The sequence below is a fragment of the Lasioglossum baleicum genome, chromosome 12 (genome assembly GCF_051020765.1).
Source record: "Lasioglossum baleicum chromosome 12, iyLasBale1, whole genome shotgun sequence".
NCBI classification, from domain to species: domain Eukaryota; kingdom Metazoa; phylum Arthropoda; class Insecta; order Hymenoptera; family Halictidae; genus Lasioglossum; species Lasioglossum baleicum.
The window spans coordinates 3922500-3944250 of NC_134940.1; the positions used below are offsets into that span (position 1 = coordinate 3922500).

Consider the following 21751-nt stretch of genomic DNA (forward strand, 5'->3'; position numbering starts at 1 on the left):
CCCTATCGCGTACGCGCAACGTGTCTCCCATTCGCACCCTGTACATATTGTATTTTCCTCAGACGTTTTCTTGCCGCGACGGAAGTATTATTTTCTTCTTCACGCGATACGCGATTTTATCTAGAAAGAAGCAATATCTTTATTGTTACATCGATTTGTACATTTATTGTACAAATAAATATGATACAGCATATTGTTAAGCAACTATGGCATTACTTAAATACGTACAGGTACATATACATACATACATACATACATACATCGAATTCTATTTATAGAATTTTATTAGAATTTGCAATTGTACAGGGTGTCTCGAATTTAAATGGCAAAACTTCAGGACCGAAAAACTAAGACAAAAAGTCTTTTAGAGATTTGCTCGTTTTTACTTCGTTTCGGAGAAAATCGCAAGAAAAGAAACAAAACAAGTTTTCATTTTTCTACTTATTTATTTAAATTTTATTTACGTGCAGCAATGCAAGCATTACATCTAGCACTGACTTAATAAATTGCAGCTAAACATTGTTCTGATGATATTTGGTGCACTACTGCACCAGAACAATGTTTAGCTGCAATTTATTAAGTCAGTGCTAGATGTACAACATTTTGAACAATATCTACATTAAATAGATGATAACGTAAATAAAATGTAAATAAATAAATACAAAAATGAAAACTTGTTTTGTTCCTTTTTTTTCGATTTTCTCCAAAACGAAGTAAAAACGAGCAAATCTCTAACAGACATTTTGTCTTAGTTTTTCGATCCCCTACACGCTCCTGAAGTTTTGCCATTTAAATTCGGGACACCCTGTTTTTCGGTTCGCGGGATTAACAACACTAATATATTCGATATATGTATATTCGAGAAGAATATCGCGGTGTTAACCGTCGGCGTTAGCTTTCCTCGATTATAGAAAACTTGAATATGCATTCGTCCTTCGAAGCTGCATTAAGAGGAAAGCTAACTGAATTAATTTCTTAGCAGATCGATCAATAGCAAGAAATAGTGACCGTACAAGTAGGTAATCAAACAACTATAACGCTATCATTTTTCCGGATACATGCTTTTTTGAAAAAAGCAATGTTCTGTTAGAATCCATAAATACGCAAATGCTACGGTTTCCGAACGTTTTGATACAATAACAATAATATATATAAGAAACGTGAAAATTCTTCAAGTCACGATAAACATACTGCAGCACATATATGTATAGTTATCCGATGACTCGATCAACTTACATCTATTTATGCAAAGTATAGCACGGTGAATAAGTTAACATAAAAATAGCGGCTGACTGTCGAGTTACATCTATCGCATGCAACGATGTAACTGCGTAAACAAATACATGTATGTAGTAAATGTTTCTCACGCTTCTCACGGTGGAGTAATCAGAAATTCGGTGAACACTTTTCGCGTCTAAATATATATATATGTAGTACGTCGGTAAGGTACTGTAGTAAGATAATGAATACCCCCATAACATCTTTGATCGCTGGCTCTACGGTTACTACGTGTCGACATTCAACAACTTCTTTTACTGCGTTTCCCCGCAAATAATACTATGGAGAACTGAACACATCCAAAACGGATTCGTATTATTGCTTTCACGATATCGGGAAGTAGTAACAATTCGTTTTATACTTGTTCAACTATTTCGTCTTTCAACTAGCAGTACGTGTTGTAATAATATATATGTATAATAGATCGTATAATAATGGAAGACAAAGTTTAATGTAGCAAGTGTGTGCGTGCGCGTGTGTATATGTGTATGCACTTGTAAAAATTTAATACACATCGCAGTTGTCGTTGGTATTGATGCTTAGACTGCGGATCTTTATGCAGAATAAAATATGTTCGTACTGATTGCAGAACACAGGAGCCAAATAAGAATTTGATGCTTCTTTTAAGAAACTAATACATCGACGTCCTTAAACATTTTTAACATGTCCACTGCTTTACATTGCACGAGCCCGTTTTTTGTCACAAATGCATAAAATCCGCAGTCTACTGGTACTGTTTCTATCGAATTGTTTATGTTATCAGCTAACCATCGAAAAATCTGTCTCGCTTCGTGTAACAACAATTAGATTCCCTAAGAATAGAAGACGAGCAGACGGTTATATTCGGAATCGGCTAGATAATACATGTATAGGAAGAAACGGGAACACTTCAGCGGTAACTTGGGCGTTTGTGCTAATCTACCGGAACGTTTCTAACGATAGAGGTACAGAATTTTTGGTGGCGAGCTACGTCGAGCAGAGACGAACGTTGCTAACAGTATGTAGTAGTTACAGGGATGGGCATTTTCGTCTCAATTGAGACAAGACAGTGTCCCCCACCAGCATCTGCCGTTACGAGCAGTGCGTAGGCCTCTCGCGCATCGCGACGAAGACGCGCATCCCTGTGCCTATCCCTGTATTAGTAGATGCAACCGTGTGTATCGAGACGGTTTCCGAGTAAGTAGAAAAGGACCCGATTCGAGAGCAACACCGACAAGAATTGCCGGTTGGTTTCATCGCGGTGTTTTCGGAATGTGTATGGCACGTGATCTTACACTCTACGTTTTCATACCTGAAAACAGCAGGTGTAAAACCCGCGATGTCTTCCCATTCGAGCTGACGCACGACGCGACGGCTGGGAACGACCATTAAAACATGATCGGACCGCTCGATCATTTTGTATACTTGAACCGAACGAGATTAAATATATAAAATAATACTACATAGTCGCGTGTGGAATCACGTATCACGTGTCGCGCTCAAGAGTTGTTGTTTGCTCGATGGAGGATCGATGGTCACGGCATAGTAAGATTTCGTTTCGAGGTATCGCGTGTTGTTGCTGCCGTCGTTGTTGTTGTTGTGCTGCTGCTCCTGCTGCTGTCGTAACAGAACCATTTATGCGTCTCGAGTTTCGTGTACGTGTTCGATAGAATCGATTCGTGTAGGAATATACAGCGTCGAAGAACAAGAAGAAAGAGAGTTACCGACACTAATTTCATATGGACGTCGAGGTGTGACGATCCCCTCCGTTCTGAGGCTGGACGCTGTGGGGCAGGGAGGCCAGCTCGTTTCTGCTCAGGAAATTCACTATACCTGCCCCGAGAGAATCGCCCACCACGTTCACCGTTGTCCTACAGCGGTCTCTGAAAACGAAACGAATCCAAGAAATAAGTAACCGAGAGCGGTGCACAGATAACCCAGCCAGCAAAATCTGCTCGAGCAGATCATGACCAAATGTCTGCAATCGTACTTTGCTAGCAAAACGCGGTCATTTTAGTGTCAGAAATCCTGGAGCAGGATTTAGTCCTTATTTGCTCTGGATCTGCCGACCAAAACCTATCGGCAGATACCGAGCCTAATGCGGAAACTAGAGATCGCGGTTTTGAACGTGTACTGAAATAAATACACGTGGCACGTGAACCGCGTAGTAAGGAATCAAGGGGGTAGACTTGTTTCCAGGATTGTAAGATCAACCTAGGCCTCAATCGCCCTCAGAAGTCCTATTTTTACGGCGTAATTTGCATTATTCGGCAGCATGTAGCTGTCGCAGTTTTATGAAACTAGCTACATGCACCTCGCAAACGTAAAAACAGGACTCTTGAGGGCGATTGAGGCCTATTTTTTATCTGGCGCTTTGACTAATGAAAAACCCCATCATCGAGAAATGAGAAGGCGCATCCAGCACCCTTGCAATCTTGGTAACGAGTCTACCCCCTTGAACACTCACACACCGCTAGACCACGTATACGTACGCGAGGATTGCAAGGGTCCGGGATTCCACTTCTGATTTCTCGATAATGCAAAGACGGGGTTTTTTTAGTAGTCAAAATCGTTAGATGAAAGATCAATCTAGGGCGCTGTTTGCCTCAAAAGTCCTTCTGTTACGTTTCCGAGCAATAGTTTTGCAATATTCGGCTGCATGTTACCCGTCGGAGAGGTTAGTACGCCGGCGTGACTGCAGCGCCATCTGACGGGCAACATGCAGCCAACAAGCTGATACCCCTTCCGTCTTTCTTGACACTCCCGCAGAATTACGCACAGTCCTTAGGTCCGTGCTTGCAAGTTCGGTACCAAATCCATACCAAATCAAGAGCAGATTGCTGACTGGTTACATAGATAGATGGCTAGAGCCAACTTACAGCAACCAGTCGACTGCGATCACCAGGAAGACATCATCGGCTGGCAGCCGGACCGTGTCCAGTACCATCACCATGGTCACCAGGCCTGCTTGCGGGATCCCAGCTGCTCCGATACTCGCTGCAGTCGCTGTGATACTAGAATCGGAAGCATGCATGAAATTAGTTTAGCGAAGAAGATGCCGAGTATCGTTGACTGTCGGTCTCTCACCTGACAGCGACCAATTGTCCGAAGCTGAGGCTGACTTGGCGCACTTGAGCGATGAAGATCGCGGCCACAGCCTCGTAGAGAGCCGTGCCGTCCATATTAATGGTAGCGCCTATGGGTAAAACGAACCTGGTGATCCGTGGGTCAACGTGATTTCGCTCTTCCAGACAGTTGATGGCGACTGGCAGAGTGGCGGAGCTTGACGACGTGCCGAAAGCAGTGACCATAGCTTGCGCCAGGTTCGATATGTAAACGTACGGGTTTCTCCTAGTAATGACGAAATACAGAAGGGGCAACACTATGAAACCGTGTATGAACAGACCGATCATCACGGTCAAGAAGTACATCCCCAGTTGAGCGACCACCTCGTCCAGCGACTGCATCTCGGTGATCTTCGCGGCTACCAGGAACAACACTCCCACGGGTGACAACCTGGAACACGGGGTCACGTTAACGTACATTTTCCAGTCTCAGCGACCGAAAAGCTATAGTCTACGTCTATGTCTATGAACATCGTTTCTCGTTGTCTCGTCGAGAAAGCAACGTTGTCTCTCTACCGATCGAAACGCTAGAAAACGACGAAGCTCACGCTCGAGAAACTTCCAGCTTCGCAGAGCCCCTTCAACGGGGTACAAGATTTGAAAACGAAACGTTCGATCAACTATACGCGCCAAGATACTTTGTTTGCGACTGTTTGCAACTTTAAAGTAACTATTTCGAGTGTTCTGTTCGACAGCGTGTTTTCTGTGCCGCGTTTAGATCGCGTACAAGCTTTCAGATTATTGTGTGGGATGCAACGTTTAACAACTGGCAAGTGGTCTCGCAACACGGTAAGCAAAACGGTAAGCAACACGGACATGCATCGCGGTGTCTGCAGCACGTTTGTCAAATGTGAATTTACCAAATGACCCAGTGAGTAATCAACATCATCGCGCCCGACAAGGACTCAAAGAAATAGAGCAGCGGTTTTCCTGTCTCCTCCATCTTCCCCAAAGTAATACCTAAAACCGTGGCAAAGACAACCAGACCCATGATATTCGTTCCAGAGACGCTCTTCTGCACCGGCTCCCAGTCGTCCATGGTGACTGCTCCAAATAAGAAGAAGAAGCAAACGAAAAAAGGCGTTAGCAATCTCTCTCTCTTTCCATCTCCGTCTCTTCTGCCACTATTTTTGTCAGTGTAGACAGAGACAGAGCATACCCAGGTTTAACATGGAACAACCAATACCCATACTTAGCAGCAGAGTTGGGCAATAATTAATTCTATTGAAAGTCTCTATACTGACAAAAGTGGTTACAGAAAAGACCCCGCGCATAAGCATTCTCAGGCCTCTCTGATAGGGTCCAGGCCATAAATTCTAGACTCCAGGGTCGATCTAGGGTCTAGAGTCTAGCTCCAAAGTATAACCGAAAGGTTACAGGTTCGGATTTGACCTTGGTCGAGCAAGAGTGTGCTGGCACACACATTTGGGACCCCTACGTAGTCACAATCGCTAGATAAAAGATTAATCTAGCGCGCATGGTCCCTAAGGTGGCCTACTTTTGCCTTTTCGACGCGTAATTTGTATTATTCGATATTTTACCGATACAGTGACTGAATCGGTAAAATACTCACTGAATATTGAGAAACAGACACTAGCGCTCCTAGCTAAAAATGCCATGGAACTGATACTTGTGCCGAAACCCTTCGTTCAGGGTGTACTTTGTACTTTCCAAACTGTGTGTTTAAACACGTATAGTTTAACATAATAAAGGTTGCATTGACATTGTAAGTGTCCCTGCAAGTGCGCTTGGTGTATTCTTTTTCTATAAGAACCCTAAATCTGACGATATTTAAGAAAATGTATGTGTCTTCACAGTGGCAGCATTGTCGCGCCGTCCAATGCTTCTCGAACTCCGCTACATGCTGCCGAATAATGAAAATCACGCCTCGAAAGCGCAAAAGTAGGCCATTGTAGACACCAAGCGCACTTGGTGGGTCTTTTATCTAGCGATTGTGATTACGTAGGGGCCCCAAATGCGCATTAGCGAGACGTGGTTTGAAAAGTACAGGACCCTTGCAACCTCGTGTACGTATACAGTGTCTAGCGGTGTGTAAGGACGCCACCACACTCTCGCTCGACCAAGGTCAAATTCTAGTAACCCTGTCTCTTGCAGTCGAAGAGTTTTAAAATTTCTCCTCGAAACTCTCTCTCTAGGGAGTCCCTCACTTCCCTGAGTTAAAATGGCCCAGGGGTTAGTGTATAAGGCATTTTACCACCCTGCACTATAAACAATAAAAAAGAAAAAGATCTAGACGGGCCCTGGCATGTACACTATACATAATAGTTAGTTATACATATATCGTGTTCACCCGAGGTGCTGTTCTCCGGTTTTTGCATTTCAGTTCGATGCTGAGAAATGCAGGCCTCCACCAGATTCGGCGGAAACATATTTCTGACCAAGTCCATCAGAGTGTCGATGGTGGAGACGTTTTGTGGCGGTGCTTTCGTCTTGACGTGCGGATTGTTACCAACACCGGGCTGAATGGTGATCACTAGGATGATACCTTAAAGAGAAGATCATCGAATGCGGATTAGTTGAACCGATTCGAACCGAACGTCTCGATTGTTCGTTCGTTCGTTGGACCGACCTAAGACAACGGCGCTGACGGTAGTCACCATATAATAGGTGACCGCTCGATAACCGATCCTTCCGCTGAGCGACAGGTCCAACGAGCCGATGGCAGACACCAAGCTGGATATGATCAGCGGCAGTATCAAGCTCTTCAGCATCCTCAGGAATAGATCGCCGAGGTAATTGATGTACATAATTTCGCGCGGTGTCCATCCCTGCGTCCTCGTGTTTCTCAGGATGATCCCGAGAATAACTCCGCCGACCACTCCACCCACCGTCAGAATGGTCAAAGCGTTGTGATGCAGGCACGATCGGATCTTTTCCTTTCTGGTCTTCGGTCTCTTGTTCGGCTCCTGAGGGTAGTACGAGGTGCGCTCCACGATCTTGCATTGCGTGTCGGGTCCCGACAACGGCGATCTACGATCGAAAAAAACCGGATTAGCACTTTAAGAGGGTGGACTCGCGTTTCCAGGATTGCGAGGGTGCGGGATGCGCATACTCATTTCACGATAATGCATGCGATGGGCTTTTTCAGTAGTCAAAAGCGCTAGATAAAAGATCAATCCAGCGCGCCAGCTTCCCAAAGTGGCCTACTTTTGCGTTTTCGAAGCGTAATTTATAGTCCAGTCAACGAAAAGTTGTAGAGGGAAATTGAAGGAACACAATTTTTAACTTTGGGACTTTGTTTGGACTAGTGAGGAGGTAAACATTCTAAAAGTCCCCACTCCTAGAAGGTGAGCGGGATGCAGAGGGGCACGTAGAAGTCACCTTCTTCGGTTTTCCGCGTATATCTCGGAAACTATGCGTCCTAGCGATAAGACCATTACATACAACATAAAAGCTGACAAAATGTGCAACAGGATTGATTGAATTCAGTTTTTCGATATCTCGCATAGTTTCCGAGATATCCGCGTTCAAAGTTCACTAATTGCAAAAAACGTGAGGTAAAAATTTCTTTTTCACAGTGAACTTTGAGCTTCGATATCTCGGAAACTATGCGAGATAGCGAAAAACTGAATGGAATCAATCATGTAGCACATTTGGCAGCTTTAATTTTCTATGTAATGGTATTATCGTTAGGACACATAGTTTCCGAGATATAAGCGGAAAACCGAAAAAGGTGACTTCTACGTGCCCCTCTCTAGGGACTTTTAGTATGTTTACCTCCTAACTATTCCAAACCAAGTCCCGCAGTTAAAAATTGTGTTTCTTCCATTTCCCTCTGCGCCCCCCTTATGAGCATTCATTGACTGGACTATTGCATTATTCGACAGTATGTAGCTGTCGTAGCTTCATGAACTTATACGTAAATAGTATACGTAAAAATAGGACTTTTTTTCGAGGGCGATGGCGGCCGATTGATCTTTCATCTAGCGCTTTTGACTTCTGGAAAACCTCATCGCATGCATTATCGAGAAACGAGAAGGCGCATCCCGCATCCTTGTAATCTGGAAACGAGTCTAGCCCATTAATTCAACGAAACGATTCGCATTCTCGCAACAACGGTTCGGATTTCCGACTGCGGACGCGTTGAGGAATTGAAACGGGCAAGAGATCGGCACGCGATCCAGAGTGTACATCGTACTCTTGTCGTTGGTGATCGAACGTGACCGACAGAGATCGATTCAGAATCGCACTTGAGACGCAGAAAACCAAAGGAATTTCAAATAAGGTCACCGGGCGGCATTAATTGCGAATCGACTTTGCATATGAACGCGCATATATGTATTTACATGCGTTACGTCGCGTTGTTGCTCGGTTACGCAACATCGTTGAGTATATTTCCCGGAAAGAGAATCCTTCGACCGAAGGATAACTGTTTTCGCCGACAAAGGGGTTAATTGCGTCGGTTAATCCGTTAACGGTGTCAACGAGAGGGCGCTTGCAACACTGCCAATTCTGCCAAGTCTGCAACTAATGACTAGACACGGAGGATGCGATCGTTGGGAGACGGAAAAACAAAATGTTGGATCGTGACGCGTTTTCGCTGAGAATAACGATTACTATAGCGCGGCACGATTCAATTAGAAACGATCCTCGGTAGCTGCATAGAGAGCTGCATATCGTGGACGGATCTGTCCTAGATGCAACGCGAACGTGTCCTGCGAGCCAGGGACTTGAACGGCCGCATCAGCGCAGCGCACAGGAGCCAACATTTTCTAGCCGAAACTATTGTAACGTTGTTTCGAGGTTTAGTGTTACGTTATTACAGGTCGTTGAATTCGTATCGATACCAGTTAGAATACAATTAACAAACAATTTAATGATTTCGACGCCACAGGTTCAATCAAATGTTACTCGCTAAGCAATTTTGCAATTTAAATGGTTCTCGACGTTTCGCTCCAAATGTGGACCATTTTCAAGAGTTGCGTCGGTAAAATTTCTCTGGAAAATGATCCACATTTGGAGCGAAACGTCGAGGACAATTTAAATTGCAAAATTGCTCGGAGATTTCTTCTGAGCGATCGATCAAAATGCTTTTTTACTCGCGCGTCGAGAATCGTTATTTACGCGCATCGGATACGCGATTTCTGAAAGAACACGCGTCGAAGGCTCGCACGGGGAAGCACGATGATTGACAATGACTTCGGCCAGCCCTGTTATTACGTACCCGCGCGCGTTCCTCTTCGTCTTAGCCGTCTGGTCCCGCTCTCGCGCTCGCTCTCGCGCCGACGAGCAACCTTCTAATCTAATCGAGTTAAATAATCGGTCGAGACGTTTGACACAGTCGTTTCGTGACTGTGATTCGATCCGATTCAATCGGTTTACCAATATATTCCCATTCAACTGGACAAAACGAACGATTCGAGATTGCCGAAACCGCTGATGAAACTCGTTTTAGTTGATCCAATCTTTTTCGACGAGCAGAAGATGAATGATCGGCCGAAGTCGAAAGTGTTTAAAACTTCGTCGGACTCGTCGGCCTTGCCATACCGTATCGGGCCGCGTCGCGTCGTGCCAACGCATACTATAATATAATATATGAATTGTACACGTTGGCCACGTCGGAAACGAAAGAGACCTCGAACCGGCACCTTTCGAAATTTGTGGTTGTCCATGAAATTTGGATCCTCCGAGAACATGGTGGCCCGATCGTTCGATCGTCGATGCTTCGGCGAAACACGGCGATCGATGCTGATCGAAACGTACACCGCGACGGAACCGTTGTACGCGATTGCGAAACGGAAAAATATATCGAATAGATCGAAGAGAAAACGAAAGAAAGAAGAGAATGAGTATTACGTACAATTCGGTGGCGACTTCCATGACAGGAGCGGATCCTCTGCTGGCGTGATTCTCGCTGGCGTGTCACGACGAAAGACGATGGTCGTCCAATCGCATAGAGTACAGAGTACAGAGCGTCGCTCCCGGTCAGCCGGTGAGCCGATCAGCTGGTCAGCCGAAAAGTCTTCGAAACGGTTCGGTGAAGAATCACAATCCCGACTCGATCTCTTCCTTTTCCTTCCGTTCTTCGACGAGAAGAGACAACTAAAGCGAGAAAAGCAAATGAGCTGAACGATGCAGGGAACGGCAAAGAGAACTTCCGTTTGCGTTTCGATCTCTCAGCGTTCCCTGTCCAAAGTCCGAACCGCTCTCTGACCGATCAGAGAGACGCTCGCCCGGGTTTGCTCCCTGTTTCTTCCGCTTCGCGGCGCGGCGAGGCGCTTCCGGTTTCGGAACCTACGTCCGGTTCTGCACAGTTTCCGCTCTTCCGGTGTCTCGCTCTTCCGGAGAGCGGGCCACCGACGCTGACCGCGGTGTCGACACGACTACCGGACTACCAAGATCGCCTGCAGCTCGCACCCCACACAGCTCTCCACAGAGCAGAGAGTTCTTTCTCTCGTGTCGAACACCGTAGAAACGGCGTAGACTTTGCGCGAGCACGGCACAACGACAACTGGCGACGACTTCGTACGATCGCGACGATTACCACGAGAGGGATTGCTCTCCTCGCACGAAACACCGCTCGCGATATCGAAAGATTCAGCCGATCGATCCGATGAATCGACGGGGAGAGCCTCCAACGTTACCGGTAGCTTACCATTACCGATGACAGGACTCTAGATCTCTAGTTTCTAAGAAGAGAGTGAGGAAAGTGACAAGACAGGTGCGACGGTGATGCAACGGTGGTGAAACGGTGGTTCGCCAGCTTGCTCGGCGAGGAGAGGATGTATGCTGATGGAGCTCTCAATCTGTGCCACCTTGGGTGGTACGATTAGCTATGGCGATCCCCCAGCGACGATCTCTTCCTGCCGTGACGGGCCTATCATCGCCAGATACGGTACAAATACACGATGGTCGACCCACGATCCACGATCTACGATCCACGGTCCACGATCCACGACCCCATCGGGAGCACCGGTGTATGGGTCTATTGTTCGACGGTCGCCGGTCGGTTCGATATATCTCTCTCTCATCACGTCTCTCCGCCTGCTCTCTATCTACACTATCTACGTATCACATGGGAGAGGATCGCCCGTGCCCTTCCTACGATACAAGCCAGATCCCTCCCTTCCCCCCTCCCCACTGTTCTTTCCGACTTGGACTAAATTCCTCTTCCTCCGACGCGACGCCCGAAACCGTCTTCCTTTCGCACCACTTGACTATTCACGATCATTTAGAGCGACTGTCGACAAATTTGATTCGAGTCGATCTTGTTTGTTTCGATAATCCCTTCGAATCGTAACAGCTCCAGCGTTACGGAATCGAGGACAAAATCTTGCTGGAACGTCGACAACCTCTGGGACGATCCAAGGCTCAAGGGGCGGCAGATCGTAACCGTGTTAGCCACCCAAGAACGACGGTTCTTCACGGTGAGAAAATAAATGAATTAATCGGGTGCGTGTGCACTCGTTTGAAAGTGGTGCAACTAGAGGGAGAAATGACTTTGATAATTAGTCGGGTGCGTGTGTACTTGTGTGAACCCCAGTCGAGCGTGATACGCTTCCGCGACTACGATTAGCGGCATAGTGGCCTGTTGACCACCGATAACATCGACACCGAGCCATCTTCTTTTGCAAGGATTCTATCAATTGTACATACGTGTTTTCCATCGGGTTCTATGGGAATTACCGACACAAATTAACACGACACGGTTCTCACCGACTCTAATAACTCTGGCCGACAACGCCTTTAAACGAAAACGATTTTGACCGACAACGGACTTAATCGACAACGAATTTGATTCACAATGACTTGAGACGACAACAGTACGTATTATCATACCTATTATCATATGTATTATACATATGTACTAACTGACGAATGTTTATAATATCGATAATGCAAACAGACGTCGATAATGTAAATTTCTATTGAAATATTGATTAAAAGCTGCGACGTTCTATTGAAATATTGATTAAAACCTACGACGTTCGTTTTTTTGTTGTATTGAAATATGATTCTAAAAGCACTGTTAGTTTTTCCCGAATTTTCCATTTTTCCGTGATATTTTTCCAATTTTTCTTATCCTATAACCTAGTTCGGACTAATACGAACATTTTAAAAAAAGAATTAGCCAAATCGGTCCAGCCGTTCTCAAGTGATGCGCTTACCAACGAACAGCATTTGATTTTTATTCATATAGATAGATAGATTATCATACAGTATTATCATACGTATTATATGTATTATCATACAGTAGATCGAATTCGTTGTCGGCCAAAGTTATTGTCGATCAAATCTGGAGTCGGTCAAAACCGTGTCGGAGGTGTCGGTGATTCCCATGGGACCCTTTTCCATGGTGTCGCAGCGTCGCACGACATTCCTGTTCATTCTACTCATATACACGAACTAAAACACTATAAAGATGATCTTTCACAAAAGGACGCACACGCTGCATCATCCATTTTGGCGAGGCCGAGAATGAGGCGTAAAGGGGGTTGCCTGTCCAAAGGCTTTCTTCCTCTCGAAACGATACGTCGCGACGCAACGCGACACGACTCGACTCGAATAGCTCGCCAGGCTCCTAAAAGCGACCCATTTGCTCGCGTCTTGCTGCCCCGATTGCTTTCAACCGTTTAACGTTTAACGGTCTTCCTGTTTTAACTCTCCACCTTCGCCGATCATTTTTTTCTTTTTAAGAATCGATTTGAATTACGTTTGTTTCGATTCTAGCCATCGTCAGGTCGGCTTTGCGTTGACCCGGATTTACGTTCCACGTTGTTAGCTTCTCGAGCTATGCCACTAAATGACCATTTTCTCGATCAAACTTAATTTCGTTCCCAGAACCTCCTGTCTCAATGGCTCTGTCTTCGTTTACACGATCGTCTGCCGGATCGGTTCCACGCGATCCGCGATACAACGAGAATATCTTTCGGTAGCGAAACCATTGCAAGACGAGACTCCCGAGCTTTTCGAAATCGAATTGCTGATATTTTTCGGTGCGTCGGTTGAGCGGGGATTTCGAACGCAATCAGATGGTGTCCGTTTGAACCAGGGTTGCCACCTCTCCGGACTCCGGTTTCATTAGAAAATATAATAATAAATTGTTATGCTTTGTATCAAAAGTGGTAAAAATTGCAGTTTATCAAAATCTCGGACTGTTTATCACTTTTGATCGTTTATTGCTCGTGAACCAATTAACCAATTTCAATGAAATTTTCAGAGCGTATATAATCTATACGAGTTGACCAAACACATCTTTTTTTTCGTTATTGTCCCAGCTAAAAAAGTAGTAAAAATCAATTTTTACTATTTCTTTTCGCAATTCCGACCCAATGCGTTTTTTCAAAATATTTTTTAGACGTCATTTACTAAACTAAATCTTCTAGCCTTACAGAGAAATTGAAGTCGTTTGGTCCATTCATAAAAAAGTTATTCCGATTTAAAGTGTGTTGAATCAGTTATGCTCGTTAGTGTAGAATGGAATTACTCTAGGTCGGAAGAAATGTTTCATTTTCGAGCGCAAGGGATTAAACTTTCAATTGTTTACGTTTAAAAGATTTCCACAATTGTTTTCCGGATATTCGGGAACAAACGTTTCTTCTCACATCTGCGGGTTTATATTCGAATATCCGGATTCAAATGTGTGACACTCCGGTATTTATGTACATGGTGGATAAGGTGGCAACCCTGGTTCGAACCCGAGGCGATCGCGATCTCCGAGGCTGTCCCATTCTTTAATTTAATTCAGCGCATGACTCGAACGAAATCAATTACAAACTTGACCCATCTCTATCCTTCCTGCCACCGGCGTACCGCACCGCACCGCACCTCGTCGCAACGCAACGCAACAAACCGTACCGAACCGAACCGACGAGAAACACTTCAAAGTATTACAACTTCCTTCCTCCTCCCTTTTGTGCCCGTTGACCACCGAAGAAACAAAACGAGCGGACGCGACTCTGTCCCTCGCCTCGATCCCTCCTCCGTATCATCGTTATTATAATAATTAACGTCAAGTTCGACCGTACGAGAAAACTCTACGGAAATCGTGCGGCAATATTTCCGTGCCCAAGGTTCCGTTACGAAACAATTTATTTTGAAAATGCTGCTTGTCGTGTCGCGTCGTCGCATTGCACACATTGTGTTCGATTCTATAGGGGATTTCGGAACAAAATTAATAACTCCTGAACTAATACATTTTCGATCGAACACCCTTAACAATTTTTTAAAGAACATTCGAAGATCTATCGGTTGATGAGAAAAAAATAGAATTTTATTCAAAACGTTTAAATACACTCAATTTCTTATTAGATAAAGAGTTTTTTGTACAGTATTTGTTACTGCAATTGGTTGTCGTATAATTACCGAGTAACTTTTGTTTGAACAATTTTTTTGTCGGTTTATCGGAAACGTGTGAATGAATTGACACAATTATATGTATAGGAAAATGGAAAAAATTATGATTTCTCTCCAAAGTAATTTAATTTTCAATCATTAAACTTCTACGGTAACCATCAGATTCGGATTCTGTGGCTTCCGACGATTCGTCGTAAAAATCCGTAAATTCTTCACGAGGTTCATCTCTTGTTAAATATTGTTTAATTTCGTCGTAATCAGCTCTTTTCATTCTGAGCCATTCTGTTCGGTGAATTAATACTAGGTGCTCGGAACTTACAATTAAAAAATTAATAGACCGCTGCTGGTCGTAGCTTCTACGCGTGACAGTGTAGCCTGGACAGAGAGCGTCTTAATGAGAATTATCCTCAATATTTTATTTTCTGGATCAAATTGTTGCAATACAAACATTTTATTTTGTGATTCAGATTGTTAAAATAGATATATTTTATTTTCGAAATTGTATATCTTATTTAAAATACTATTTTCTTTAAGCAAAATAAAATCTAAAATATTAAATAATATTTGAAATATTTGATTCGCCAAATATAATGCCCATCTCTGCACTAGACCTTTTAGATCTTACACTTCGAATGTTTCACGTTTGTCACTGCCGGAATAAGTAGAATCGGTACGCGATGACCAGACAGTTGGCCGACACGTGCGTCCATTCAAAATCGTACCGGTTGACACTCGAAAACCGATTATTCCGGAGACCCAACGCGGCAGAACGATTTCCCACTATCAAATAAAATAATGTAATTGAGGTGGTCCTATCTTTACAGCGGTAGAATCGATATCAAACGATACGAGGCGTGAATATTTTCGTGAGAGAACGATCCGCCGTTCCATGCATCGTTGACCTTCGTTAATTCAAACGATTGCACAGCCACATTAAATGTTTACTTCTGTGCATCTCTGAACCGGCTCGGCAGCATCGTTTCTCGAAGACCAACGAGCAGAAGAAGAGAGAGAGAGAAAGACGGAGTGTGTGTGTGTGCGTGCGTGAGAAAGACAGAGAGAATAGACTGAGAGCGAGGCCGTGGGTTAAACAATTATTCATTCACGCGAACGTTTCTGGTCTGTACGCAATTAGATAACGCCGCGAATTCGTTACGCGATCGTAATGCGACTCCATAAACGTGAAATGCGCGAATCCGCGAAACGGAATCAGCCGGGTACCATGATCGCAACTCGTGGCACGTGGTTCTAGGGAAATCGCTTGTTTTAATTGTCTCAGTTTCCGACGAATAGTCAAAATTTTCGATAGTGAATGTAGATTAAGGTGTTGCCACTTTATCAATGTAAACAGCGGAGTGTCACACATTCGCGAACCCAGAGATTCAAAGTTTGTTCCCGAATTCCCGAGAAACAAGCGTGGAAATCTTTGAAAGATAAACAATCGAAAATTTTAAAATGTCAGCTTTTAAAACCGAGAACTTTTGTCGTAAATAAAAATATAAACATAAAGCAAAAGGAGTTAATTTCATGACTTCAAGGAATCTTCTTGATTCTGCAAAATCTTCCAAATGATTTATTTTTGATCTGACATTTAGTTTCCAGAAATTCCCCAATACACGTCGCTGGAACAAGACACTGAAAAATTTGAGAAACGATACAAAGCAAAACAATTAATTATTATCTTCTACAACCTGATTTTTCCGCGCATGAGATTAGCTATTGGATGATAACGAGACATCGAATAAACAGTTTGAAATGTGCATCGAACCAAGGTGAAACAACAATATTGTTGGCAGAGGCTGCCCGACATAAAGAATACGGGTGTTGCAAGAAAGACAGCCAAGAAACATTGTCGTGTAAAAATAAGTAGGAAGCGTAAGAATCGCGATTTCTCGCTGGTAGCTTCATCCTCGAGGTAACGGGGAGGGCTTTGAATATTCATCACGGTGTTTGAATGGAACTCGCTCAACGCGTTTGTCCATTGGCGAAACGATCGAGTCCGATCGGATAGGTAAATGATACAGAGCGACCACAAAAGACGATTCGGACAGTTCGAACAGTTTCCGCCCACGTTTCGATCCCATCGTCCGCTTGTGTATCATCGGCCGATTGCGTCACGCGGCCGGTTCTATAATAGTTCATTAAATTGCCGGTAATTCGTGGTTGCGGGGGTATTTTATGCAGTATAAATGAATGAGCATTATCGTACTACACTTTCAAAGGCCAATTTACGTGTCCGTTGTGCGCCCATCGCGAAAACAAATCGGGAAGGCTCGCCGATCTCGATCAGCCGGCATCGCAGACATCAAATTTCCCGCTTGTCTCCCGTGCGCGTCCCTTGGCCTTTGCAAAGATCAACAGAAACCGAAAACCATCTCGTCCTGTCTTATCGCAACGATTACGAGACCGGTCTCTTACAAAAATCAATTGCAAAGTACCGAACAGACAGACTGACAAGAAAGCAAGCTAATAAAAACGTAGCAAAATACGCATTTTCATTTTGTCATGCGACACAGAATTTGGCAAATAAATTTTTTTGAAATATTAGTTGCATATGGAAACGGCGTTTCAAATATACAGGGTGTCCGAAAATTCGTGAACTTCCCGAAAGGGGGTGGTTCCTGAGACCATTTCAAGCGACATTTTCCTTTGCAAAAATGTTATCCGCGGCTTTGTTTAGGAGTTATTAACGAAAAACACGGACCAATCAGAGCGCGGCCTAGACACGAGTTGCCACAGTCGGCCAATAGACAGTTAGCGCGCCGGTTAACATTTTTGCAAAGGAAAATGTCGCTTGAAATGATCTCAGGAACCACCCCCTTTCGGGAAGTTCACGAATTTTGGGACACCCTGTATATTTTAATAGTAGTTCATAGAAATGTTATTGTGAAATAGGTATTTCATTAAAATATAAGAAAATAATATTTCATCAAATAGTAATATTACACACAATAGTACCATGTACTTTTATCGATAATATAAGACATTAATTTTGTTCATAAGTGACTGAAAATAATATCGATGACACAAGACGTTTATTTTCTGTGCAAATAACTGGAAACATTATACATAGAAGAGTAATTATTTCTACACGTTACTGATTCACTTTGTTTGCTTTAAACAGAACACTTTTCGAACATCTTTTAAAAATTGCTGTACCATTACTCAAAATGTTATTTACAATTGTTAAATATGTCGGTATCTAATCAATTACTAAACATTTAGGTACTTTATGAGGTATTATACCAATTTCATATCCATGAAATTTAAAAAATCATAGTGAATGGAAATATTCTAGCTAGGAAGAAATGCTTAATTTTCAAGTTAAAATTGCTCCGAATGCAAAGGGTTTATGAATTTCGTCTTTTCTGCCGTCAATTCATTACTATATTTGAATCCGAGTGTAAATTTAATGAAACATATCCGAGCGAACATTTAATGAAATCGTATTTAATTATGCAAATATTTCAATGTGTACTATTCTATATCAAATATTCCTCAGCCATTCAAACAGGTATTTATTTCTGTTCACTCGTCGTTTGGTTAACCCTCATCCGTCCCTTTGTCCGAAACTTCGTGACTTTCGTTTTTTTAATTCTTTCTTATAATCGCATATGAGTTGAGGTTATAATTAATCCATTGGAAGTTTTTGGAAAACTTTCGGTGTTATTAACGTTCGTATTTCGTTACCAGACAGCGAATCTTTATGCAAGATAAAAATTGTCTACCTGAATTGCAACAAACTGGACTGAAATGGGTTGAAGATAAAAAAAAAAGTATGACAAAAAGTGATACAAGTAAAAAAAATAGCATTTTGAGGTTATATTATTGAAAAATATGTAAAAGTTTTATAGTATTCTTTAAGTTGATTTGTCGCAAATGCAGCATTTTTTAGTTGTGTCACTTTTCCTGCGGGGGTGCGACATAACAGTACATATTCTTAAATTCTTCTAACGTGTATACTACTTCAAATTACACCTACTTATTTTTGTCATAAATGCACAAAATCCGCTGTCTATTGGTTACATTGATTGCGCTCGGTCGTGTACTCCTATCGAGAGGCATTCCTGTCGACATTCAGCTCGAAACTTTCGGATTCGAACGCTTCGATTTTATTTTCAACGTATATTATATGATAATGCACCGCGACTATCTCTCCCGCGTAAAAACTGGCTGATCGTCCTTGTGCGCATGCGCGGCAAATCCCCGCGTAAACGTTTTCCGTTTTATCCGTGCTGCACTATTTCTCGATCGAACACGTTTCTTTTCGAATAGTGTATCCAATGTTCTCCGAGTCATCGTCGGATTAGTGAATTGATTATTATTTGTTCAAATTCGATTCAGCGTGAAACAGCTCTGCACCGAAACGAAACTCGAATCAACCAATTACATTTCAGTTTGCTTCGGAAGTCGACAAATCATCTTCAATGTTCCACCTTGTTAACAATTTTTCGCGGTTCGAGCAACGGAAACTTGACTTGTAATAAAGATAACTTGTAAAAGTGGGGTTAGGCTTTGTGTTCGCGACTAGTCACCCTCGATATATTAACAGTACCTTATGTCATTCTTTCCTTCTTGTTTTGTAAATTGTTTGCTCGAACAAAACCTAAGTTGGCCGAGTAAAAGCTAGGTTTCTGCCCAATGCGATCAAAGGCCGCCAACGATATTACATTTTACATGCGTCGTCAAATGGCAATCGATTGTTCGAAATTCGATTGAAAGACGTTATAACTTATATAATAACTGTATGTAACTTACAAAATCTTCTCTTGAGGGGTATGCTATCGTCAGTGATCGTCAGAGAAGATATGAAAGTACTCGAGGTCTTTTCTGCCACCACTTTTGCCATTACAGACCTTAGACCATAAATACTTACACATACATAGACCCGGCTTCGGATAACATATTAACAATCATAAAACTACCTGTGTGACGACTAGACTGCGGATCTTTATTGATTTATGGCTTCTATAAATGTTGAAAAATTGTTCAAATATAAAATTCCACAGAATTTAGTACGATTTTTATTTATTTCCGAACTACGAAGACTACCACCATTGAAAACAAGATTTTACATGGTTCCACTTTCTTCAAATTGACTACAAATTTAATTGTTATTTCTCCGAAACGGATAGACTTTTAAAAAAAATTTTTTTTTAATAATGCATTGTCATCCAGTTCTGAGCCATGTAACCGATTTCAAGTCTCTAGCTCATCAGGAAGTTAGTTTAAAATCAAGTGCAAAATTTGCCACCGAACAAACAGACAAACAAACAAACAAGAAAGCGAGCTAATAAAAACGTGGTAAAATTGAAAATTGCATAAACATGTAGTGTAGTGATGACGGATGAGGGCAAAGTGCTATAGTCTGTTGAGAACTTGCAGTTCGCGGAATTTCGCGGAACACCGGTTAAGAACCTATCTACGTTAATCTACGTAGATGTCTATGTTATATGTCTATCTATATATTAACGCTACATATGGTTTTAGGTTCTGTTCCACGTTAAACCTGGATATGATCTGTCTCTGCCTATACTGACAAAAGTGGTGGCCGAAAAGACCCCGGGTGTGAGCACTCTCATATCCTCTCTACTATCATTGAAACAAATGTCAAGATCAAATTATGAGATTATACGCATTTGGTATGTGATTCGATCGTTTAGAATTCGAATGCAATTGTTCTTACCGTAGACTCAGAGCCACCACTAAAAATTGCTGCACCATTACCACAATATTGTTTACATTATTAAATATGTTGGCATCTAAGCAATTACTAAATATTTACGTATTGTGTGAGGTATATTGTATCAATTTCATATCCATAAAATGAAAAAAAATCATATAGAGTGGAATTAATCTAGGTCGGAAGAAATATTTAATTTGTCCATAAATCACCCGACACTTCAACAAAACGGTAATTCTATTTTGATTAGATGTAGCTATTATACGATAATATTTTTATGAAATTAAAGAATGTAGCTATTATACGATAATATTTGAATGCAAAATTAAATATATACATATACTATTTGAATGAGAGTAATGAATACAAGCTTCCAGCTTGATTTTGTTTTATTTTGATTAGATGTAGCAATTATACGATACATATACTATTTGTGTGTGTGAATAAATGTTGAGATTGAGAAATTGTGGGATGATTATGTACAGCTCTAGAAGCCAAATTGGAAAACAATTACCCCGCTTAAATTTAGAAAATTCGAAAACACAAGAATAATAATTACAATTTAGAAAATATAGGATATTTTGATCAGATTTGATTTACATGTTCTCTACATTAGAAAAAATTAGTTATGTACCATTTTTATTCCATAATATAGGTCCTTTAATAACAAAAAATGGTCTGCATCCATGAATAAGTGATTTATGGACGGGAGTGTACATCGAACGCATTACCGATGGGACCCTACGAACGATGGAAGAAATGCGACTTAAGCGACGCGCGACAACATGTTGCTCATTGGATAATCTTGACGTGCTTTACTAAATTGAAAATGTCAATGTCGATTGAAACTTGAATGTCTTGATGATTCAGATGACCGAAGCGAAATAAAATTCTGTACCTTGGACAATGTTCTTCGTGTGTGTTCGTTCCTCTGTTCGATAAAAAAAAAAGAACACTCCGTGTGCACAGTAAGCACGCACCGATTCCAGTCGAGATGAAAAGAACGAGACACGAAATTTATGGTCGTAGGTGTTTACCGGATAAACGGATACAGGCGCGTTTTAGCGTCAGTGAGGAGAAAAATGACGTGCGCGTACGTCGAATCACTGGTTGTAGCACGCTTTCATGTACGAGTATACTGTGCAATGACACTGCTGGGACTGTGTCCCTACGAGGAATGTACAATTCGACCGCAGCATTCGAAAAGCGCGCGGGTGGTGGGGCAGCGAAAAAGAGGGGAGAACCGAGTGAACACCATGAGCTGTCGAACGCGATTGGCTCCCGAGAACTTAACCTGCCGCGTCGACCAATCGTCGACCGTCGCTTAAGTTGAATCTTCGGCTCTTCTTGACGCATGTCATCTGCGCAG

At 42.5% G+C, this 21751-nt stretch overlaps 1 protein-coding gene across 6 annotated transcripts; it reads right to left on the reverse strand.

Moving 5' to 3' along the window:
* Positions 1-114: 114 nt before the first annotated feature.
* On the reverse strand, positions 115-21567 carry LOC143214133 (excitatory amino acid transporter 1). Of its 6 annotated transcripts, none has more exons than XM_076434792.1 (9): positions 21281-21567; positions 10204-10445; positions 6973-7373; positions 6694-6888; positions 5243-5426; positions 4345-4773; positions 4137-4271; positions 2986-3140; positions 115-2871 (listed from the first exon to the last, which is right to left on the reverse strand). In XM_076434792.1, the coding sequence occupies exons 2-8, from the start codon at positions 10221-10223 to the stop codon at positions 2993-2995; spliced, it is 1512 nt and encodes a 503-aa protein (XP_076290907.1). In that variant the 5' UTR covers positions 10224-10445; positions 21281-21567; the 3' UTR covers positions 115-2871; positions 2986-2992. The 6 variants fall into 6 exon arrangements, with proteins under 6 accessions (XP_076290907.1, XP_076290909.1, XP_076290910.1 ...); XM_076434794.1 differs by having other exon boundaries at positions 115-2874; XM_076434795.1 differs by having other exon boundaries at positions 2982-3140.
* Positions 21568-21751: the final 184 nt, after the last annotated feature.

Coding starts and splice junctions, on each gene's coding strand:
- LOC143214133 (XM_076434792.1), bottom strand. CDS start 10,223: ATGGAAGTCGCCACCGAATT. Junction 4,774..5,242: donor ATTACTCACTGGGTCATTTG/GTAAATTCACAT, acceptor CCCGTGTTCCAG/GTTGTCACCCGTGGGAGTGT. Junction 3,141..4,136: donor ATCGCAGTCGACTGGTTGCT/GTAAGTTGGCTC, acceptor TTTCGTTTTCAG/AGACCGCTGTAGGACAACGG.